Source organism: Canis lupus, chromosome 17 (assembly GCF_011100685.1).
Source record: "Canis lupus familiaris isolate Mischka breed German Shepherd chromosome 17, alternate assembly UU_Cfam_GSD_1.0, whole genome shotgun sequence".
Taxonomy (NCBI): Eukaryota; Metazoa; Chordata; class Mammalia; order Carnivora; family Canidae; genus Canis; species Canis lupus.
This window is the reverse complement of record NC_049238.1, coordinates 34,971,505-34,988,931: the sequence shown is the minus strand read 5'-3', so window position 1 is coordinate 34,988,931 and position 17,427 is coordinate 34,971,505. Positions and strand designations below refer to the sequence as shown.

General features: G+C 56.2%; 1 protein-coding gene across 1 annotated transcript in view; it reads left to right on the top strand.

The window, feature by feature from the left end:
- Nucleotides 1–2,666: 2,666 nt before the first annotated feature.
- Nucleotides 2,667–17,427, top strand: part of KCNIP3 (potassium voltage-gated channel interacting protein 3) — an 83,024-nt gene continuing 68,263 nt past the window's right edge. Inside the window, exons 1-2 of the mRNA XM_038561397.1 lie at nt 2,667–2,821; nt 13,414–13,579. Of these exons, the coding sequence (XP_038417325.1) occupies nt 2,723–2,821; nt 13,414–13,579 (265 nt within the window). The 5' untranslated portion in view covers nt 2,667–2,722. The remainder of the gene's footprint in view (nt 2,822–13,413; nt 13,580–17,427) is intronic.

Here is a 17,427-nt window from a genome sequence, read left to right as displayed (position 1 = left end):
TGTGGCAACCAGAAGGAGGCTGTTTTGGGGCAGCATACATTTCTTGAGCTCTTGTGTGAGGAGACCCAGTGGGGCCTCGCTCACAGGCAGAGGCTCTTGGTAGGCTGAGGGCCCAAACCTGGAAACTGTATTGAGGATCTCTCTCTCTCTCTTTCTCTCTCCCTGCACCACCCCTCTTAGCCAGGGGCAAGCAGAGCCAGAGCCCAAAAAAAGGGCCCAGGAAAAAGACACAGAGTGGGGGCTCCATGGAGCCGGGTTCGGAGCACTAGAGGATGAGGAATTTGGACTTGGGCCTGGAGTGGAGAGGATCGTGAGCAACAATTGAGGAAGGTCCAGAAGACCCAAGATTCGTGGGTGGAGGTGGTGTGGACCCCTCACCAAGGGGAGACTAGAGTATAGCCCCCAACCAGCTGAAAGTGCTGCCTCCTCTCAAACGTTGTAACACAAGGAAACAGCCTTCCTCCAGGCTTGAAATGATCCCTTCCTCTCCCCCTCCCAAACTCCCCACCCTTGGGTTCCCCCTCCTACCCATCAATGTGAGGAAACCACAGCTGAAACCCGTCAGGCTGAAGTGTCTGCAGCCCACAAGGTGAGGCTCTCTTGCAGCCTTTCTTAATAACCTTTTTTGGGCCTGATACACTGCCAAGGAATCTGTGGAAACTCCCAGACTCCCTCCTGGGGAAAGTTCGCTGATGCCCACAAGCCCGCACCACTGTTAGGGCCTCTCAGCCCCACTGAGGCCCATGTGAGAGGGCAAGGATCATGGCAGGGACACACATACCCCAGATGGTGCTGTGCCACCTCACTGATGACAGCTGCAGTGGGAGGTCCCCAAGGCCCATGGGCATGGGGGCCTGGCAGGGGAGGGCAGCTGGCCTGTTTTGTTGCAGCTCAGAGCTCCTTACCCTGGAAGAAAGCATCGTGAGTAGTGAAAGTTTGGTGGGTGTCCCAAGTAGCAAGTGGGTGATGCTGCAGAAGGTGGTGCTGGTCTGGGGACTGGGGTTCTTTGGTTCAGCCTCCTCCCAAGTGAGGTCAGGCCTGTTCAGGGTGACATAGTGGGGACTTCTTAGCTGATGTATGGAACATGCAAGGTGGGGTGGGTTCTTATCCACATGGTCACTTTGGGATGAAAGGAACAGGCTGTGTATACTGGCTTTGTCACTTTCTGGCCTACAACCCTGGGCAAATCCCTCAACTTTTTTGGGTCTCACCTTCATCATTTGCAAAGTGACATCCTGACACTTTCCTCCCAAGGCCACTGTGAAGACAGAATGCTCGGTGAGTCCCTGCTTGTGGGAGCTTGCTCAGATCAAAGGTGGCAGTGAGCAAGGAGTTGGCCCGGAGAGCGTGGCCTGTGACCAACAGCTTCTCACCTTCTTTCCGGGGCTCCCAATGGGAGGTCCAGCCTGTCCAGCAGGACAGGACACCCGGGCTGTCTCCTACCCTGGAAACAGTCCTCCTTGCCTCAGTGGCCCAACAACTCCAGACTATTTTCTTCCTCGGAGGATCTGAAAGTTGGAGCTAATTGGTTGGCTCAAAAAAAAAGGGGGGGGGGAGTGAAAATTCTCTCGTGCATGCTGCAAAGGAGGGGGGTGTCTCAGGCTCTGTTACCATGGGAACTGCTGGCACAGGCTGGTTCCTCAGGGTGCAGAAAAGGGAAACTTGGCGGAGGTTTTGGGCACCTGGCTCCTGGGTAGTTTCCTAGGGCTAAGCAAATGGCCAGGAGTCCACCTCCTGAGGGACAGGAAGGATCCCCCTCCCAAACTCAGGGGCCTTTGCTCCTTTCCTCCACCACTACCATCCTCCAGGAGATTTGGCAAGGTCCCTCGGCCTCCCTAATATGGTCCCAATCTTGGACCCAGGTGGGGACAGATGATGGGCCCTGGAGGGACAGGCTGCCTTGGGATACAAGGAGCACAGGAGGGCTGCCCACTGCACAGCCCCATGTAGGATAAAAGGGAGGCAGTTGAGGGTGTGTGTGGGGGGACAGATGAATGAGCTGGAAGGAGCCCTATGTGTAACCCAAGTAATGTGGCCCTGGCGGCTTCACTCTTTCCCGTGGTGAGCCCCCATCAGTGAGGTTAGAGACCCAGAATGATACCCTAGAAAGGATGCCCCAGCACCAGGGGTGGCCAGAGGATGTCTGCAGGGCAGCTGGAGGGACTCCAGGAAGACCCCAAGCCTCAGTGGAGCCAGATCCCTTTTTTAGCCCATCTGGACTAAATTGGCCTGAGGTTGTCTGTAGGGGCTGCAGGGAGGGAAGGGGCTGGCCTATTCCGGAACAGCCTCAGGGGAGGCCCTCCAGGACCCCCCCCAAACACCCTGTTGGTGCTGGAGCTCTCTGCACCCCCCACTCCACCCCCCTGTGACCAAGGCAGGGGAGCAGGGAGCATGTGTTAGAGAGACAGACAGCGGGGGAGGCAGAGAGCCGCCAGCCCCGCAAGCAGGAGCAGGGGCAGAGCCCAGCGCCAGGCAAAGGGGCTTCGCTAGGCTCAGGGGGTTGGATTAGGAACCATTTCTCCCCAGAGTGGGGCAGAGAGCCCGGGAGGGGGACTGCGATCTGTCGGAGAGGGAGGGGAGGGAGGGGAGGGAGGGGAGGGGAAGAGAGAGGAAGGAGGCAGAGCAGAAGGGGTGGAGCGGGGAGAAGCAGGCGGGGCGGGAGGGGTGGGCAGGGGGCGGGCGAGGAGGCGCCTGGAACAATTACGTGTGGGTCCCAGCAAACATGAGGCAGCTGCCAGCCGGCCCCGCAGTCCTGCTCTCAGCTGCGAAGAGGGGAGGCCGACAGCAGTTTCCTCCGGCGCCCAGGATGCATCGGGCGAAGGTAGGCGCCGGCCGGGCTGGGGGCTCGCCCGGGGTGGGGACGGAGGGCTTCGGTGGCCCTGGACCAGGGAGCCTGGTTGGGCTTGCTCCTTTGACCTCAAGCCCTGTTGTCCCCTGTAGGGTCACTTTTGAAAAAGTAAGTGTTGGGCTGCCCAATCTGGGGAGGCTAGAAGCCTGGGGCCCCCCTCTGGACAGGAGAGGCTTTAGGTGTCTGGGGGATAGAAGCTGGACAAGGGAGGACCTGGGGTCAAGCATGTGTCCGGTGCTGCTCTGTCAGTCCCTGGGGCAAGTGTCAGGGCAGCTGACCCTGACCCCGAGCCCCCCGGGGGGCCCACAGCCCTTAGAGGTCGGGGAGGGCTGAGTGCTGGAAGGGGGGCGGTGTCTTAGGTTGAAGGCTGTGAGCAGTGATTGCCTCTTTTAATTAATTGGGTAATTAATGAACACCACTTCCTAGTGGGCGCTGAGCCCCCTGAGCAAGGACACACGATGCTCATGGTTCGGGCTGTACGGGGTTAGTGGGAGGCTGGAGAGAGAAGGCAAAGGAGAACGCCTGGGACGGGGTTCAAGAAATAGTAGAGGGTGTCGGGAAGGCTTGAAGAATAATAAGTAAGTGAGGAAGAGCGAGGGACAGGGAGAGAAGCCGGTTCCCAGACTACAGTTCACACTCAGGGAATCTGTCCTGATGCCTTGCAAGCGCCTCACATGTTTGGGCCAGTCCTGCTTGGGAAGGAAGAGGCAGCCTCGGGCTTAGAGCTGGCTGCTCCTGACAGGACGCCGGCTAGGCTAACCGCGGATTGAACGAGGTGCTTGCATTTCTCTCTCATGCAAAAGTCCGGAGGGAGGCCAGAGAGGGCTGGCTTGGGGGGGGGCATGGTCAGCAGGGACTCAGGCTCCATCTGTCTCACTGGCCCCCATCCTTGAGGTTACCTTAAAGTCCAACATCACTGCTGGAGCTCCAGCCAGCACGTGTAGGCAGCAGGAAGCAGAAAGAAGGATTGGAAAGGAGCCCTCAAATAAAATCAGGGTTTTGTGAGCAAGGAAGACTAGATATTGGGCTGGCATCTTGCAGTGTCCCCCTACCTTCACCCCCGCAGAGGTGGATTCCTGCCCCCAACCCCTCAAGGACAAGGGGCCCAGAGTTAGCTTGTGGGTGGGTCCAGGCCACACTTCCCCAGAGCCTGCCTGGCCCACCCCTGCCCTCTCCGAGCCACCTCCCAGGGATGCCAGGAGGATCAGTAGAGGTGATGACATGAAACCCTTTGAGCCTGGTGACAGGGCACATTGCAAGGTGCCTTCTGTCCTATTACCTCAAGTCTCCCCAGCAACCTCCAGGGCAGGAGCAGAGTGTGCCCTGTTACAGGCATACACGCTATACACTGCACACTCACGCCACAGCCATCACGGGTCCTGAGCATCCACAGACGTCGGTATGAGTGTGCACGGTACAAGCATGCCCCGTGACTGTGCCCACCGCTGACTTGTGCTGCATGCACGTGCATCTGGCCCTTTCCTTGGCCACTGTGACTCGACACTGCCCTCTGTAACCCCTACAACCGGCTTGAGCCCCAGGGGATCTCACTGTGTCTTGAGCTTGCTGGTGGCCTTCCTGTGGCTGGCCTGGCCAGAGCCTGGAGCGGGTCCCACACTTTCTGGTGCTGGGCCAGGCAGGGGCAGTGGTCCTAAGGGAAGCCACTCCTGGGTTCCTCACCAGGGGGATTGTGAAAAACAGTCTTCGACTCTGGTGGTGGCGACTGCAGTTCGGAGCACAGGCTGGGAGTTGGCCTGACTCCTTTGCCCTCAGCCGCCCGTCAGTCATGGTTGGCAGCTGCCCTGAATGACACCCCGTGGGTGTTCAGTCCCTCAGCCTCTCCGTGCAGTCCCTGGTCCTTTGTGGACATCCCGGGAGAGCAGGCACTGCCGCTTCCCCTTCTACAGACACCTAGGCTCCAAGAGGGGAGCAGCTTGTGCAGCTTCAACTCCGTGAGCTCTTAGGGGAAGGGAGCAGAGAGCAGCAGCGGGTCTCCTGTGGCAGGCACAAGCTGCTGTTCCAGGTCTTTAGGGAGTGAGGTCACACTCACTGGGAACCTCTACCTACCGGGCTTCCAGCCTTCTTGCACGGTGCATGTGGGAGGTGGGCCTGAATTTGCTCACCCATTTTCAAAGTGCTCAAAGCCCCACATTGAGATGGGGAGTGAAGTGGCTCTGGCTGCTGCCCAGGTGGAGTCTGAGAGAAGGGCAGGGCTGAGAGGCAGGAGCCCCAAGGTGGCCACTTCTCCCTGCCGGACCTCTCAACAGGCCCCACACCCCTGCATTCTCTCCCTGGATCCCTGGGCAGCCCATGAGGTAGCTCTTGGTATTGTACCCACTCTACAGATGAGCAAATGGATGTCTGCCCTGGATTGTAAGCTGCCAAGTGTTATGGCTAGAATTTGAACCCTGCTCCACTTACTCCAAAGCCCAGTTTCCTAGGGCTTGGTGGGAGGGCTGGGGGTTCCTGGGAGAAGGCTACAAACAGGGAGTGGCCTGCTTGTAACCTGGGGTCCCCTGGTTAGGCCATGTGACCTTGAGCCAGCCGCAGATCCCTCTCTGGGTTGTAGATCCGGAGCTGCAAAGGAAAGGGCCCCCATCTTTTTGAATTCAGGATCTCTTTTCTGATCAAAATCTTCCACAAGAGTGGGAAGTGCTCTGCTGATTCAGGCTGGCTTGGGGCCCATCTGCTCTCCCTGCCCCTCTCCAAGGCAGCTCTGGGAACGCCCGGGAGCAGCTGTGGAGGGAGCCCTGGATGTGACCACTGTGAGGGACCTTGTTTGCAACCTTGTTTGTTTTCAAGGCAAAGAAAGGAGGGGGAACTTGGCAAGTCTTCGTCAGCGGGTCCTCGAGACAGGTGGCAGGGAGGAGGATACAGGGGAGGAGCAGGTCACCACCGGGTGCCATTCCCCCACCCCAGCTCCCTATCCCCACCTGACTGATGTGTCCTCTGAACAGGTGCATCTGTCAGCTGTGATCAGCCTCTGTCCTAGGATGCCACAGAGCAGCCACATCCAGGGAGACAGGAGGAGAACCAAAGGGACTTGCAGGCACCAGAGTTGGAGAGGGGGTAGCTAAGCTGAGCTTAGGCAGGACAGCCGAGAGGAGGCCTGTCCCACCTCCCAGTGCCCACCCTCTCATCTTTGGTCTCCTACCTCAGGTCCCTGCCCAGCAGCTCCCTAACCCCACAGACATGGGCCTGGGTGGTGCTCAGCTGGTCAAAGCAGCCGCTGGTCTTCATGAGCCTCATTCCAGCTCTGCCCCCTGCCCCCAGCTGCCCATCCCCACCTCCAACACATGCCTCCAGGGCAAACAAAGGGTAAACCTGCGTCCACCTGCTGCTGGTGCCATGCCTCTGTGCCCAATGCCCCCGCTGACTCTATTTTAAGATCCTCTCTCAAGACAGACATTCTGAGTAGTGACCTTAGACAGCCAGGTTCCATCCTCGACCTCACCCAGTTGACCCTGTGAGCTTGGGCAGGGTCCATCCCCTCTCTGAGCTTCAGTCTTCCCATTTAGGCCTTAGATACACTCAGCGCCTGCACTGGGCCCTCACCTGAGACTGGTACCTTGTGCTGACCAGTGAGGGCTGGAAGTAGAGGTGGGGGACACTACCAAAAGTGCCAGGAGGCAGGTCTCATGCCCCATTCCACATGTACACACATATGCCCACTGGCTTGTCACAGAGCCCCATCCCCAACATTTGATATTGGAGAGGTTGGTGGCCTGCAGAGGTAACATGGCTGTACCTTATCAGCTGTTAACCTGGCTCTGCATCAGGAGGGTCTGGGCTCAGTCCCACCTCGTTAATGCATTAGCTGTGTGTCCTTGGACAAGTTAGTTGGCTCCTCTGTGCCACGGTCTTCTCATTTTCCTGAGGGGGAATATCACAACCTCCTAGATAAATGAGATCTTACACCAGCCTGCTTAGCATAACCCAGGCATAGGGCGACAGCTCCATAAATGGTTGAAGAGTTAATGTCACTTCTTTTCTGTTTACTGAGTAGAGCCTGGGAAGAGCACTCCAACAGGAGAATGTCATCAATGAGCATGCTGAGTCCACTCCTGGGCTGATGAGGCCCCCCTCATGGCCTAGGCAGCACGGGCCAGGTGAGGAGCTTGTGTCCTAGCCCAGGTGGCAGCCATCAGACACAGGGCAGGGATGACCTGGTCCTCCTTTCCCTGCTCCAGCGTATGTGTGCTCGTGCAGGTGTTGGCAGGGACTCAGGACAGTCTCAGCTCCCCCCTCACCAGGCTAGCTGTCTGGCCAGCAGCTGTAGGTGCCCAGGGGTAGGTGGAGAATCGAGGCTCCCCAAAGCCTCCCCACCCCAAATCCTCGGGGCCTGCACGACACGACGCCCACTGCCACTTCCTGCCATCTGTCCCAAGTGATGGAAATAGAGCGAGCAACGAGGAGTGTTTGCTGGGGGAGCCAGCCTGTGCTGTGCGGCCCCCAGGATGGCACTGGGGGCAGGGGGCAGGCAGCCCCACATCTGCATGTCCCCAGCTGGCCCAGACTCTGAGGCAGCCCTCCTAGGAGGGAGACTGAGAACCTGAGATCCTCTCCTCCCACAGGCAAGGCCCAGAGAACTTCCCCTTTGGTGGGATGAGCCCTCTAAACCTAGCAACACTTTTAGATCTACTGAGGAGCTTTATAAAAATAGAGCAGCACAGGCCCCACTGAATCAAATAATGCGGCCCCCCCACAGCCAGATGTGGGGGAAGCTCCCAGGTGATTCTGATGTGCAGCAGCTGAGCAGAGGGAGTTGGCTGTCTCTCTGGAAATCACTGGGCTGTCGCTTGGCCTGTCCCTTTCTCTGGACAGCAGACTTTACTCAGCATCAGAGGGATGGGGAATGTTGATAATCACGCTCCTGCTGGGGCTTTGTATGTCATCTCACTTAACCTTCCCCTTGGTCCTATAAGGACATATTATTATCCCTATTTTACAGAAGAAACAAAGGTTCAGTGTGGTTGAGTAGCCTAGCCAGGAGATGACAGTCTGGGACTCGGGTCCTCGTCTGGCCGACTTGCAGACCCCTTCCTACTGTACTTGGTGGCCTGAAATAACATTAACCTGCCTGAGATCCCCCTCCCTGGCTAAGCATGTCTTCGGAGCCAGAATCCGGTGGGTCTTGGTGGTCCTTATGCAACCGTTCATGCTATTTCTCATCCATACTTGTAAATATTTGGGAACAATTAGCAATCACTTTTGCATACGCATTTACTCATATGACATTCCTTCTGAGGAAGGGAGCCTGGATGTTTTTAACTAGTGTTTATCAGGACCCTCCATGGCCTCCAGCCATGCACCCCCAACCCCCAACAGGCTGCCCCCTGCCCACAGGTAACCCCTGCCAAGCCTTCTCTGGGCTTGACTTTGGGGGTTCTCTGGAGCCCAGCTGACAAGAACCACAGAGGCAGAAGTGGCTGCTTGAAGGTCTTGCCTCGGGACACTCTTAGTGGCTTGATCAGATGAGGCCCCACAAGATGAAGCTGTGCCCACTGGGCCTTTCAGGAGGCTGCAAGGGGTGGGGACTCACGAGGTGGGATGTCTGAGCTCAGATCCTGGTAGTTTGTTTAAAATGATCCGGCGTCTCTCTATGGCGTGGTGGAAACACTCAGCTGATGGTGTTCCTCATGCAGAGTCCAGACCTTGCTCTGGGGCAGCTGGAAGGCATGATGGGTTGTCTGCCTCCTCCGCCTCTGTGGTGACAGATGTCACAGTTACTGGGGGGACCCCTTGACCCCCCTACCACTACCCACATCTACAGCAGATCCTAAATACCCTCATATCTCCACGACCCACCCCACTGTCTGTGCCTGGCTCAGCACCCCTATTTCCTCCCCTGGATTTGGGCAGTCCTCAAGTTGGCCTCCCACCTCATTGTCCTCCACCCTTCCTCCACTCTCCAGTGGGCCACCTTTCTGAGACAAGTCTGACTGACTCTAGCTGGGACTTGAGAGGGAGAGAAGAGTTGGGGTCAGGGTAAGCCCTGGCAGGAGGAGGCATCCCCAAACCATCCAACTGACAGATCAGAGAACCATCTAGAAGAGTGCTAGCCAATAGAAGTGTCATGTGAGCCACAGGTGTCATGTTAAATGTTCAGGAAGGCACATTAAAGAAAGTTTTTTAAGTGAAATTATTTTTAATATATTTTATTTAACCCAGTATAAATATTATCATGTTGATAGGTTATCAATATAAAATGATTAATAAGCTATGTTACATTCTTTTAAGTAAGGCTTTTTTTAAAAGATTTTATTTATATTTTCATGTGAGACACAGAGACATAGCAGAGGGAGAAGCAGGCTCCCTGTGGGCAGCCCGATGTGGGATTCAATCTGAGGATCACGACCTGAGCCGAAGGCAGATCCTCAACCACTGAGCCACCCAGGTGCCCCCTAAGTAATCCAGTGTCTATTTGCATTGATGGCACATCTCAATTTGGACTACCCCCATTTCAAGTGTTCAATATCACAGGCAGCCAGGGACCACTGTCTGGGACAGCTCAGACCCGAGGGTCTCAGCATGGCTGCATCGATCGGGCCCCCCTGTCTCCAAGCTTCCTGGCTGTTGGTACTCTGCCTTCACTGACTTTGCCTTATCTACCACAATCTGTGTGATTGTTTTCTATTTTTTCTTTCACTCACATTTTAAATTTCAATAAATTCATTGAAAGGGGGATCTCTAAATCATTATTGTAAATGGAAAGGGGGAGCCATTGATGAAGGTGAAGGTAATGGGAAGGATGCCATGAAAATAAAACACCAGCATTAAACCTCACCCCCACCCCATGTGGCCTGCAGAGACTCTGAGCTGAGGCCACACCCCATCCCTGTAAAAGACAAGATGGAGATAGAGGAGCAGTCAAGGCATCTCCTCCCACACCTCCTGGAGTCTAACTCCTGAACCAGATGGGAGCATCTCCCAGGTGCCCAGTGGGACAGCTCCACCCCCAGGAACCCATATCCTCCAGCCAAAGCCCACCAGGACACACCTGAAGTTGGACAGTTAGATTGACTCCCCATTCACCCTGCGCGAGAGGACACAGACCACGGGGGCTCCAGGCAAGCGTGGTAAGAGGGTGTGAGGAAGAACCTATTCTGAGATATGGGCTTCAGCTGGGGGATTTGAAGGACGGTCTAAGGAACCTCAATAAGTTGGTGTGAGCATCAAATAAGACAGCATCTCCACACACCTAACCCAGTGCCTGGTCCACAGGTACATCACCAGCTTGGTGTCCTCTCTGTCCCTCCCCTGCTCCCCACAGACCTGGACTTAGATGTGAGCTGAAACCCACCCCGATCCATCTGGCCACATAGGTGCCGCCAGTCTCAGTTCTGGGTTGTCAGGGAATGGCCCTGCCCACCTGCAGCCTCTGTCCTCCAGGGAACGCGTGGGCCTCAGAGAAGGCTGCAGGTCCCTGGCAGCCCGGAATGCCCACACGTGCCAAGTGTGCCAATGGGGACTCTGTGTGACCTCGGGGCACAGATCCTCTGGCTTCATCGGTCTCTGTCATCCAACCCTGGCCACCCCGTGAGGCCCATGGAGGATGGAACATGGATGGCTCCATCCGCTGTTGAAATAATGGCAGGATCAAGCAGGAGCGGGGGGAGAGGATTCTCAATTAAATTAAGAAGAACATCAGGGGACTTTCATCTAGGCATTTGTAAATATTTCTTGAAGTTTTCCAGTGTGTGTATATATTGAATACTCTTTTTTGTTGGTATGTCGGTATTTTTTATTTGAAACTTGACTGAGATCATTGTGGAATCACGTGTGGTTGTGAGAATCGATGTAGAGAGCTCCTGGATGGAGGCTGCGGGCGGAGGGGCAGCGGGGCCAAGACGCCGGGCGAGCTGCCTGGTGTGTGTGAAGAGCACGGGGCGGGCTGTTAGGGTCAGGGGTGCCCCGCCGACCCGACGGGGGCTTTGTAGACTGAACAGAGGCACTGGGGTTTTATTTGAAATGCAGTGAAGCCACTGGGGGTTCTTAGCAGGAGCTAAGATTTAATTCAAGCTGGGGTTTGCTCACTGATTCAGCTCCCTTCAATTCTATCGCCTTTTAGAACAGAGGCGTCTTGGGGTGAAGGGGTGGATGTGTCACCTCTCAGGGCTCCCTTCTTTCTATGCCTGGGAGCTTCCAAATCAGGAGCAGGGAGCCCAGAGTGGCCACTGACATTTCCAGACAACCCAGGCGGACCCTCTCCCAGACAGACAAGGGCCAAATATTCCTGAGGATGACCTGCGGTCGCGTGTCCCTCCCGCCCTCCCCATGGTCCTCCTGGCAGTCGTCCACTGTGGGGCCTATCTCAGCCGTTGTGGGCCCTCCTATCCTCCGTGAGGACCCCTCCCCACTTCACAGAGGGAAGCCATCGTAGACCCTGCCCGGGGGCTCAAGGGCTCCTGCCCCCACTACGCCCAGCCCCCTGCTTCAGGGAAGACACACATACTGGGGTTCCGTGGTCCGGGAGAGTATTGGACATTCGCAGACTGTTACTCTGACATGGTTAGGGGCCTGGGGAACCCCTCAGCCTCCGGGGCCTGGCCCCAGGAAGGCTATGCGGTACAGCCTGCGCCTGGCACCACCTGAACTTTGGAACCAGGAGACCACAGTACAGAGAGGCCCTGGCGTGCCCCCGACTTCTCCTGGAGTTCGTTTCTTTAAAGTGGGAGTGGTGGGGCCTACCTTGTGGGATTGTCATGATGATGAGACCGCATTGAGGCCCAGAATAAAAGGCACAGCCGGAGCCCTCTGCCCTGCCAGTGGGTCTTCCCAGCCTTTCCTGGAGGCCCCCATCCGGGTCTCTCCCCCATTAGTTAGGCCTGGTCTGCACGACAATCCTCATGACGAGCCACGGGCTCCACGAGGACGGCCCCTGCCAGCCAGCACCGCCAGCATTGTCCTGGGAGAGACAGGGCTCCAAATGACAGCTCCTGGTCCCAATAGAGGCTCTGAGGCCCTCTGCAGTTTTTCCTTCTAACATTTTCCGCTAAGCCCAGCTGCAGAGCCTACGGCAAAGAACTGATGAAGTAATGGAGCACCAGCTGCCCATCTTCCCCCTACCCCTTCCTGGACAGAAATAAAGGCTTTATTCATTGAAGCCATTTCTCTCCTGAATAGGATCATTAATAATGGAGAAGGTGCCTCTCTGACACAGCCAGGGCAGGACCTATGTGTATGTGTGCGCGTGCTAGTATGTGTGTGCCATGTGTGTACAGGGGGCGTCCCTCAGCCTCTCTGGTACCCTGAGACCCCTGGCCACCCCTGCTCACCCTCTCTTTCTGCCCCACCAGGCTAGTGTGTGCTCGCCCTCGCTGCAGCTCCAGGCACCGCTGAACCCGCCCATTGCCAGGGCAAGTCTCGGAGAAGAGAAGGAATGTGGAGGGTGTTGCTGAGCATGTATGTCTGGGGGGTGGCTTGGAGGATGACAGCTATAGAGGCAGCACTTGCAACGGAGAAGGCCCCAGAAATCAGGCTAAGGGGTGTGGACGTCACCCTGTCTAGGCAGCCACTTCACCAAAAGCTGACCCGGAGGCAGACTGTCCAGCTCTAAACATGACTGGGCCCATGGAGCCATGAGCCAACGCAGCATCTGGAGTTTTCTCCTGCCTAACAGGAGCCTGTGGGTTGCAGCAGACCAGTTTCCCTCAGTTCAGGGGACATTGGAGGGATTTTCTTCTTCCTCGTGTTCAGGAAAGCCATACTGAGAACATGAGAGAGACTTGACGTCCAGATGCTTGCTTTCCTGGCTCCTCTTGCAGCCAGGGAGGAGGCGTATGACCTGCGCTGGGACTGCAGATTCCTTTACTCTTAACCTTGAACCTAGAGCTAGGGACTCAACTGAGAAGACCCCCAGAGCAGCCTCCAGGTCCTAGGGGCAGCAGGGCCATGAGACCAGTGGGGGTCCCAGGCCCAGAGCCCCCAGGATGGAAGCATGAGCAGCAGGGGCCAGGGTGCTCAGCTGCGGCAGGTGGGCTCTCACTGCCCTCTTTTGGGGGGGTGACTGTGGCTGAGGGCTGGCTGTCCCTCTGCTTGCTCTTGTTGTGGTTTGTCTTCCAAGCCTGGTTCTGTGTGTTTTCTGGGGAGACTGTGGCTGGCCCAGGCCCTCCCCTGCTGCCAATTCCTTTCCCGTTGTCATCAGCCTGGGTCAGTCTCTGCTTCTTGTGCCTGAGAGCTGACCAATGCAGGGGCTGGGTTTGGGGCCGTGGGTCTGCAGAACTTGCCCAACTGCACGTCTGTATTTTTGCTTTAGGGAGCCACATACTTTTCGGGACTCTACCAAGGTAGCACATGTGAAACTCTACAACCCTGGAAAGATATCACCAACTTGCCACCTTGGTGGTCATTGTCCCAGCCAACCAACCCAACTGCTCAGAACTGGTGCCCATGCAGGGGTGCTTCCTCCTACAGCTGGAACGCAGGCCACATGTCATAGGTCAAGTGAATCTGGGGCAAGACTCTGGGGGGAATGGAGGACAATTTTGCCCAGGAGACTGGGGCTGGCCTGGAGGTCCTCTCTGAGCAAGGGCTCAGGGCTACTCTACCTGTTTCTGCTGCAGGAAGCGATGAAGGTGTCAGATGGCAGCCTCCTGGGGGACCCTGGGCGCACACCGCTAAGCAAGAAGGAGGGCGTCAAGTGGCAGAGGCCCCGGCTCACCCGCCAGGCCCTGATGCGGTGCTGTCTGGTCAAGTGGATCCTGTCCAGTGCAGCCCCACAGGGCTCAGGTAGGGGCTGGGGTGGGCTGGATGAGGGCAGGGGTGGGGGTGGGGTGTCTGTTTGGAGCTCTCTTCTATCTGAGGCTTCAGAGGCCACCCTGGGACCCCAGCCCAGGCCATGCCATCTCCATCTTTGTTGGGAGATAATGTTTTCATTCATTCATGCTTTTCCCCATTAATCCAAGCAAGGCACTGAGCTCAAAGCAGGCCCTGTGGAGGGTGGGGACAGAGGATTGGGCCTGTGCTGGGGTGTCCCACCTGGGTGGCTGGGAGGCTAGAGCCAGGCATCAGAGTCTGGCCTGGTGAGACAGGCCTGGCTCGCTCTGCCTACCTTTTGGCGGGTAACCTGGGCAGCTCCTGCCTCCTTCCGAAGTCCTCTGTAAAAAGGATGAGCAGCAATGTGTGCAGAGGCCCAGTGAGGAGGAAACCCCAGGTCCTAGTCCCTCTTGGGTCCTGCCCAGGGCACCCCAGCGGCTGTGCTGGCTCTTCACCTCGGGCAGCACTGCGGATGTTCCTGAGGGGCTCAGGCAATGGCTCTCTGTGCTTGCCCTTGGTGCTATTTATTTGTCGAGTGTGACAGAGCAAGGGATGCACAGATGGCCTCGTGCAGCCCCTGTTCTCTCACACATACACACGCCACAGTCACACCTGTGCACGCCTACCGACACACCTGTGCCTCCACCACACACACATGTGCACCCCCACCCACCACACACACACAGGCACATGCACTGCTCACACCCACATGCACACACCCACACACATGTGATCTCATACACAAGGTGCGCGGGAGAGTCTTAAAGGAAAAAGGCAGCTGTGAGCCCTGACAGCCTGTCCTGTTTGTTGTCTCAGACACTCTCTGTAGGATTTCCGGGGAGCCTCAGGCCTCTGATGGGAAAATGGGCATAAACCAGGGCACCAGGCTCCCAGGCTGGATGCGGGAAGAGAGAAGGGGAAGGCCCGAGGGGCCCACAGTGGGCCAGGGACTGGCTGCCACTTCCCAGACTCCTGTCCTTTATGCACAACCGCACTTTGGGATGCTCCCAGCCCCTCCTGGCCATTCCAGCACCCCCTTCTGCTGTGTCCCAGAGTCCCTGTCACTCTGTGTTTTCAGCCGACCTTTGCTCTAGACTCCTAACCCTTCGACCCTTTACTTCCATTCTGTTCTGTGCTGAGGCCTTTCACAGAAGCACTAAAGCATATGAATATGTATGTGGGGTCCAGGGCGCTCCCCAGCTCCCTGGGGTTATGATGGGGGACTAGATTTTGCCTGTGGTGGAAATGTGAAGTCACTAAAAGTTCACACAAACAGCTCACCTGGGAAGCTCACACCTTTACAGTGCTGTTAGTTCTGCAGCAGGGTCAAACAACTCCATTTGCTCTCAGGACAGAAACCCAAGAGCAGAGGTGGGCCATGGCCCTGTGGCCCTGTGGTGTGGCCAGCTGTGTGCACGAAGGAGCCGAGTCTGTTCCAACTGATACTGCTTGTGCTACTCGAGTCTTGAATACCCCGCGGGTCTTGCCCCCCAGGCAGTTTTTTTTTTTTTTAAGTGGCTCCACATCCAATGTTGGGCTTGAACTGACCCCAAGATCATGAGTCACAAGTTATATGGAGTGAGTGAGCCAGCCAGGCGCCCCCTCCAGGCTTTTCTTGGCAACAGCACAAGACCATCACCTCAGTGTTCCTCTCTGTCTCTCCCTAATCCTCTCCACTCCACACCCCTGCCTGACCCCCGTGCTTTTTCCCTGCTGAGCCCTGTCTCCAACTTCCAACTCTGTAGGCTGGAGTATGCTGGAGTATGATTGGGGCTGGAGTATGATGTGCCACCTCCTAGCTGGGGCTTTTTGCGCCCCCAAGTGTGGGTGGACATGGAAGGAAAGCAAGCTGGGGGGTGGGTGTGGTATGTTCAAGGTCACAAGAAGACCTTGCATATACCCCACCTTTAGCTCAGGGCAATTCCTGGAGGTCAGGAACGTGTGCTGAACTGTCAGGATGTGTTTGCTGGACTGCTCACAGCCCAGAGCATTGGGTGCCAGAGTGGAGGTGGGCAGAGCAGGGCCCAGGACACCATCCACAGTTTGGGCCCAGCCAGGTGCATTGCCCTGCATGGACATGTTCCCCAGACACTGTGCCAGGCACTAGGAGGCCACGTGAAGCATGGAAAAACCAGATCCTATTTCATCGTATGAGGTAGGCACTCATTACTAGTCAACTGAAGCTCAGGGAGGTCACATGACTCAGCAGGTCACAAGTGTTAGAGGCTGAGCAAGGGCTCTGACCTGGAGCATCTTCCATATACTCCAGGCAGGGTAACCCCTACCCCCCATGTGTGTCTTCCATGTCTTTTCTCTTGGGGAAACCTCTGGTATCTCTGGAGGCAGCAGCCACCATCACAGACTAAGGAGCCAAGACCCCAGGGCACCCCTTGTCTCCATGAGGCATGGCTCCTTGTATGCCCCTCAGGGGTGGCACTGCTGGTGTAGTCACACCGAGGGCTTTGTGTGCATGTGAAATGCTAAACTGTGCACAGATGAGGTGCTTCTGCTCCTTTAGAGGGCTCTGGGTGCAGAGAACAATCGGTGCCATTCAGTGTCGCTCTGTCCTTGAGCTCAGCGAGGCCTGGCCATGGTGTCCTGAGCAGTGGGTGCCTGTGGAAGGCAGGCACAAGGCCAACACCCTACACCCTTGTTGTCAGGGGTTTTTCCATTCAGAAGAAGCAGGTCAGAGAGACAGATTTCTGGGACAGCTTGGGGGAAGAAGCCAAGGCCCAGTAAAACATACAGATGTCCCCGAGGCTCAGGCGACCTTGTCAGGTAGGGGCCGGGATTCAAGAAGGCAATGGCTGCACCAGCTGCTGCTATGCCTGGCAGTCCCTTCCGGGCTGCAAAGGCCCCACATGATGTTGGGAGCTGGTCTGCAGCAGTGGCCTCTGAGATGGGCCCGGGAGCCAGGGAGTACAGGGCAGGCGGCATGACAGAGGAGCACCCATCCTAGGGGGAAAAGTGTGTCCCTCAGCAACACTGGGGAGCCCATTCTCAGTGACCCAGAGGCTGGGACTCTGACCCACTCTGCGTTGTCTCCCTAGCATCTAAAATTCCTTTCTGTCAGGATACCAGAACATCTCTCCGGGAGCATGGCTACGCCATTAACTGGATAGACCGGCTTCTCGGGTCTGGCTCCCCATGAAGACAGCAGGACTGGGTTTCAGAATAACCTGGGGTCTTGGCAGCAGACCACTGAATCCAGGCTGGCTGGTTTAATCAGAGAGGTATTTACTCTAGACTGTTGGGAAGTTCACAGAAATTCTGGGGGACCAGAGAAGGAAGCCTGGGCTCTGCCTGCCACCCCAGGAAGTGCCCCCACTTCCCTAGCTGTTCTGGTGGGAACACTGGAGCAGCAGCCACAGGCTCCCGTGTGTTATGTGCAACTGTCCTTACACAAACAAATTCCTGCCCCCTCCCCCAAGGCAGAGACCCAAATTTTCATCCACCATTGCATTCATCTCTGGGTAACTCATTTCTCTTGGGGTTCCCTCAAGCCCATGGTAAGATCATAAAGCCACTAGCACCCTGATTTAAAAAAGTGGTAGTAGAAAGGTATGAGGGCAAAAAGGTAAATTAACTTGTCTATAATCTGTAAGGATATATAAATATACACTGACAGAATTTTAACATATTTGAAGCACCAAGATATGTGTCACATTGTGTTTCAAACTGAGATGCCAGATCAGATGCAAAGTTTCAAGGATTTATCTGAAAACTGGCCACGTGGCCTTTGAAGCTTTCACCCGTATCAAAAGTTTAGAAAGTTGGATAGTTGGAGTTGCCAGGTGGGGGGAGATGATTAGTGAAGAGGA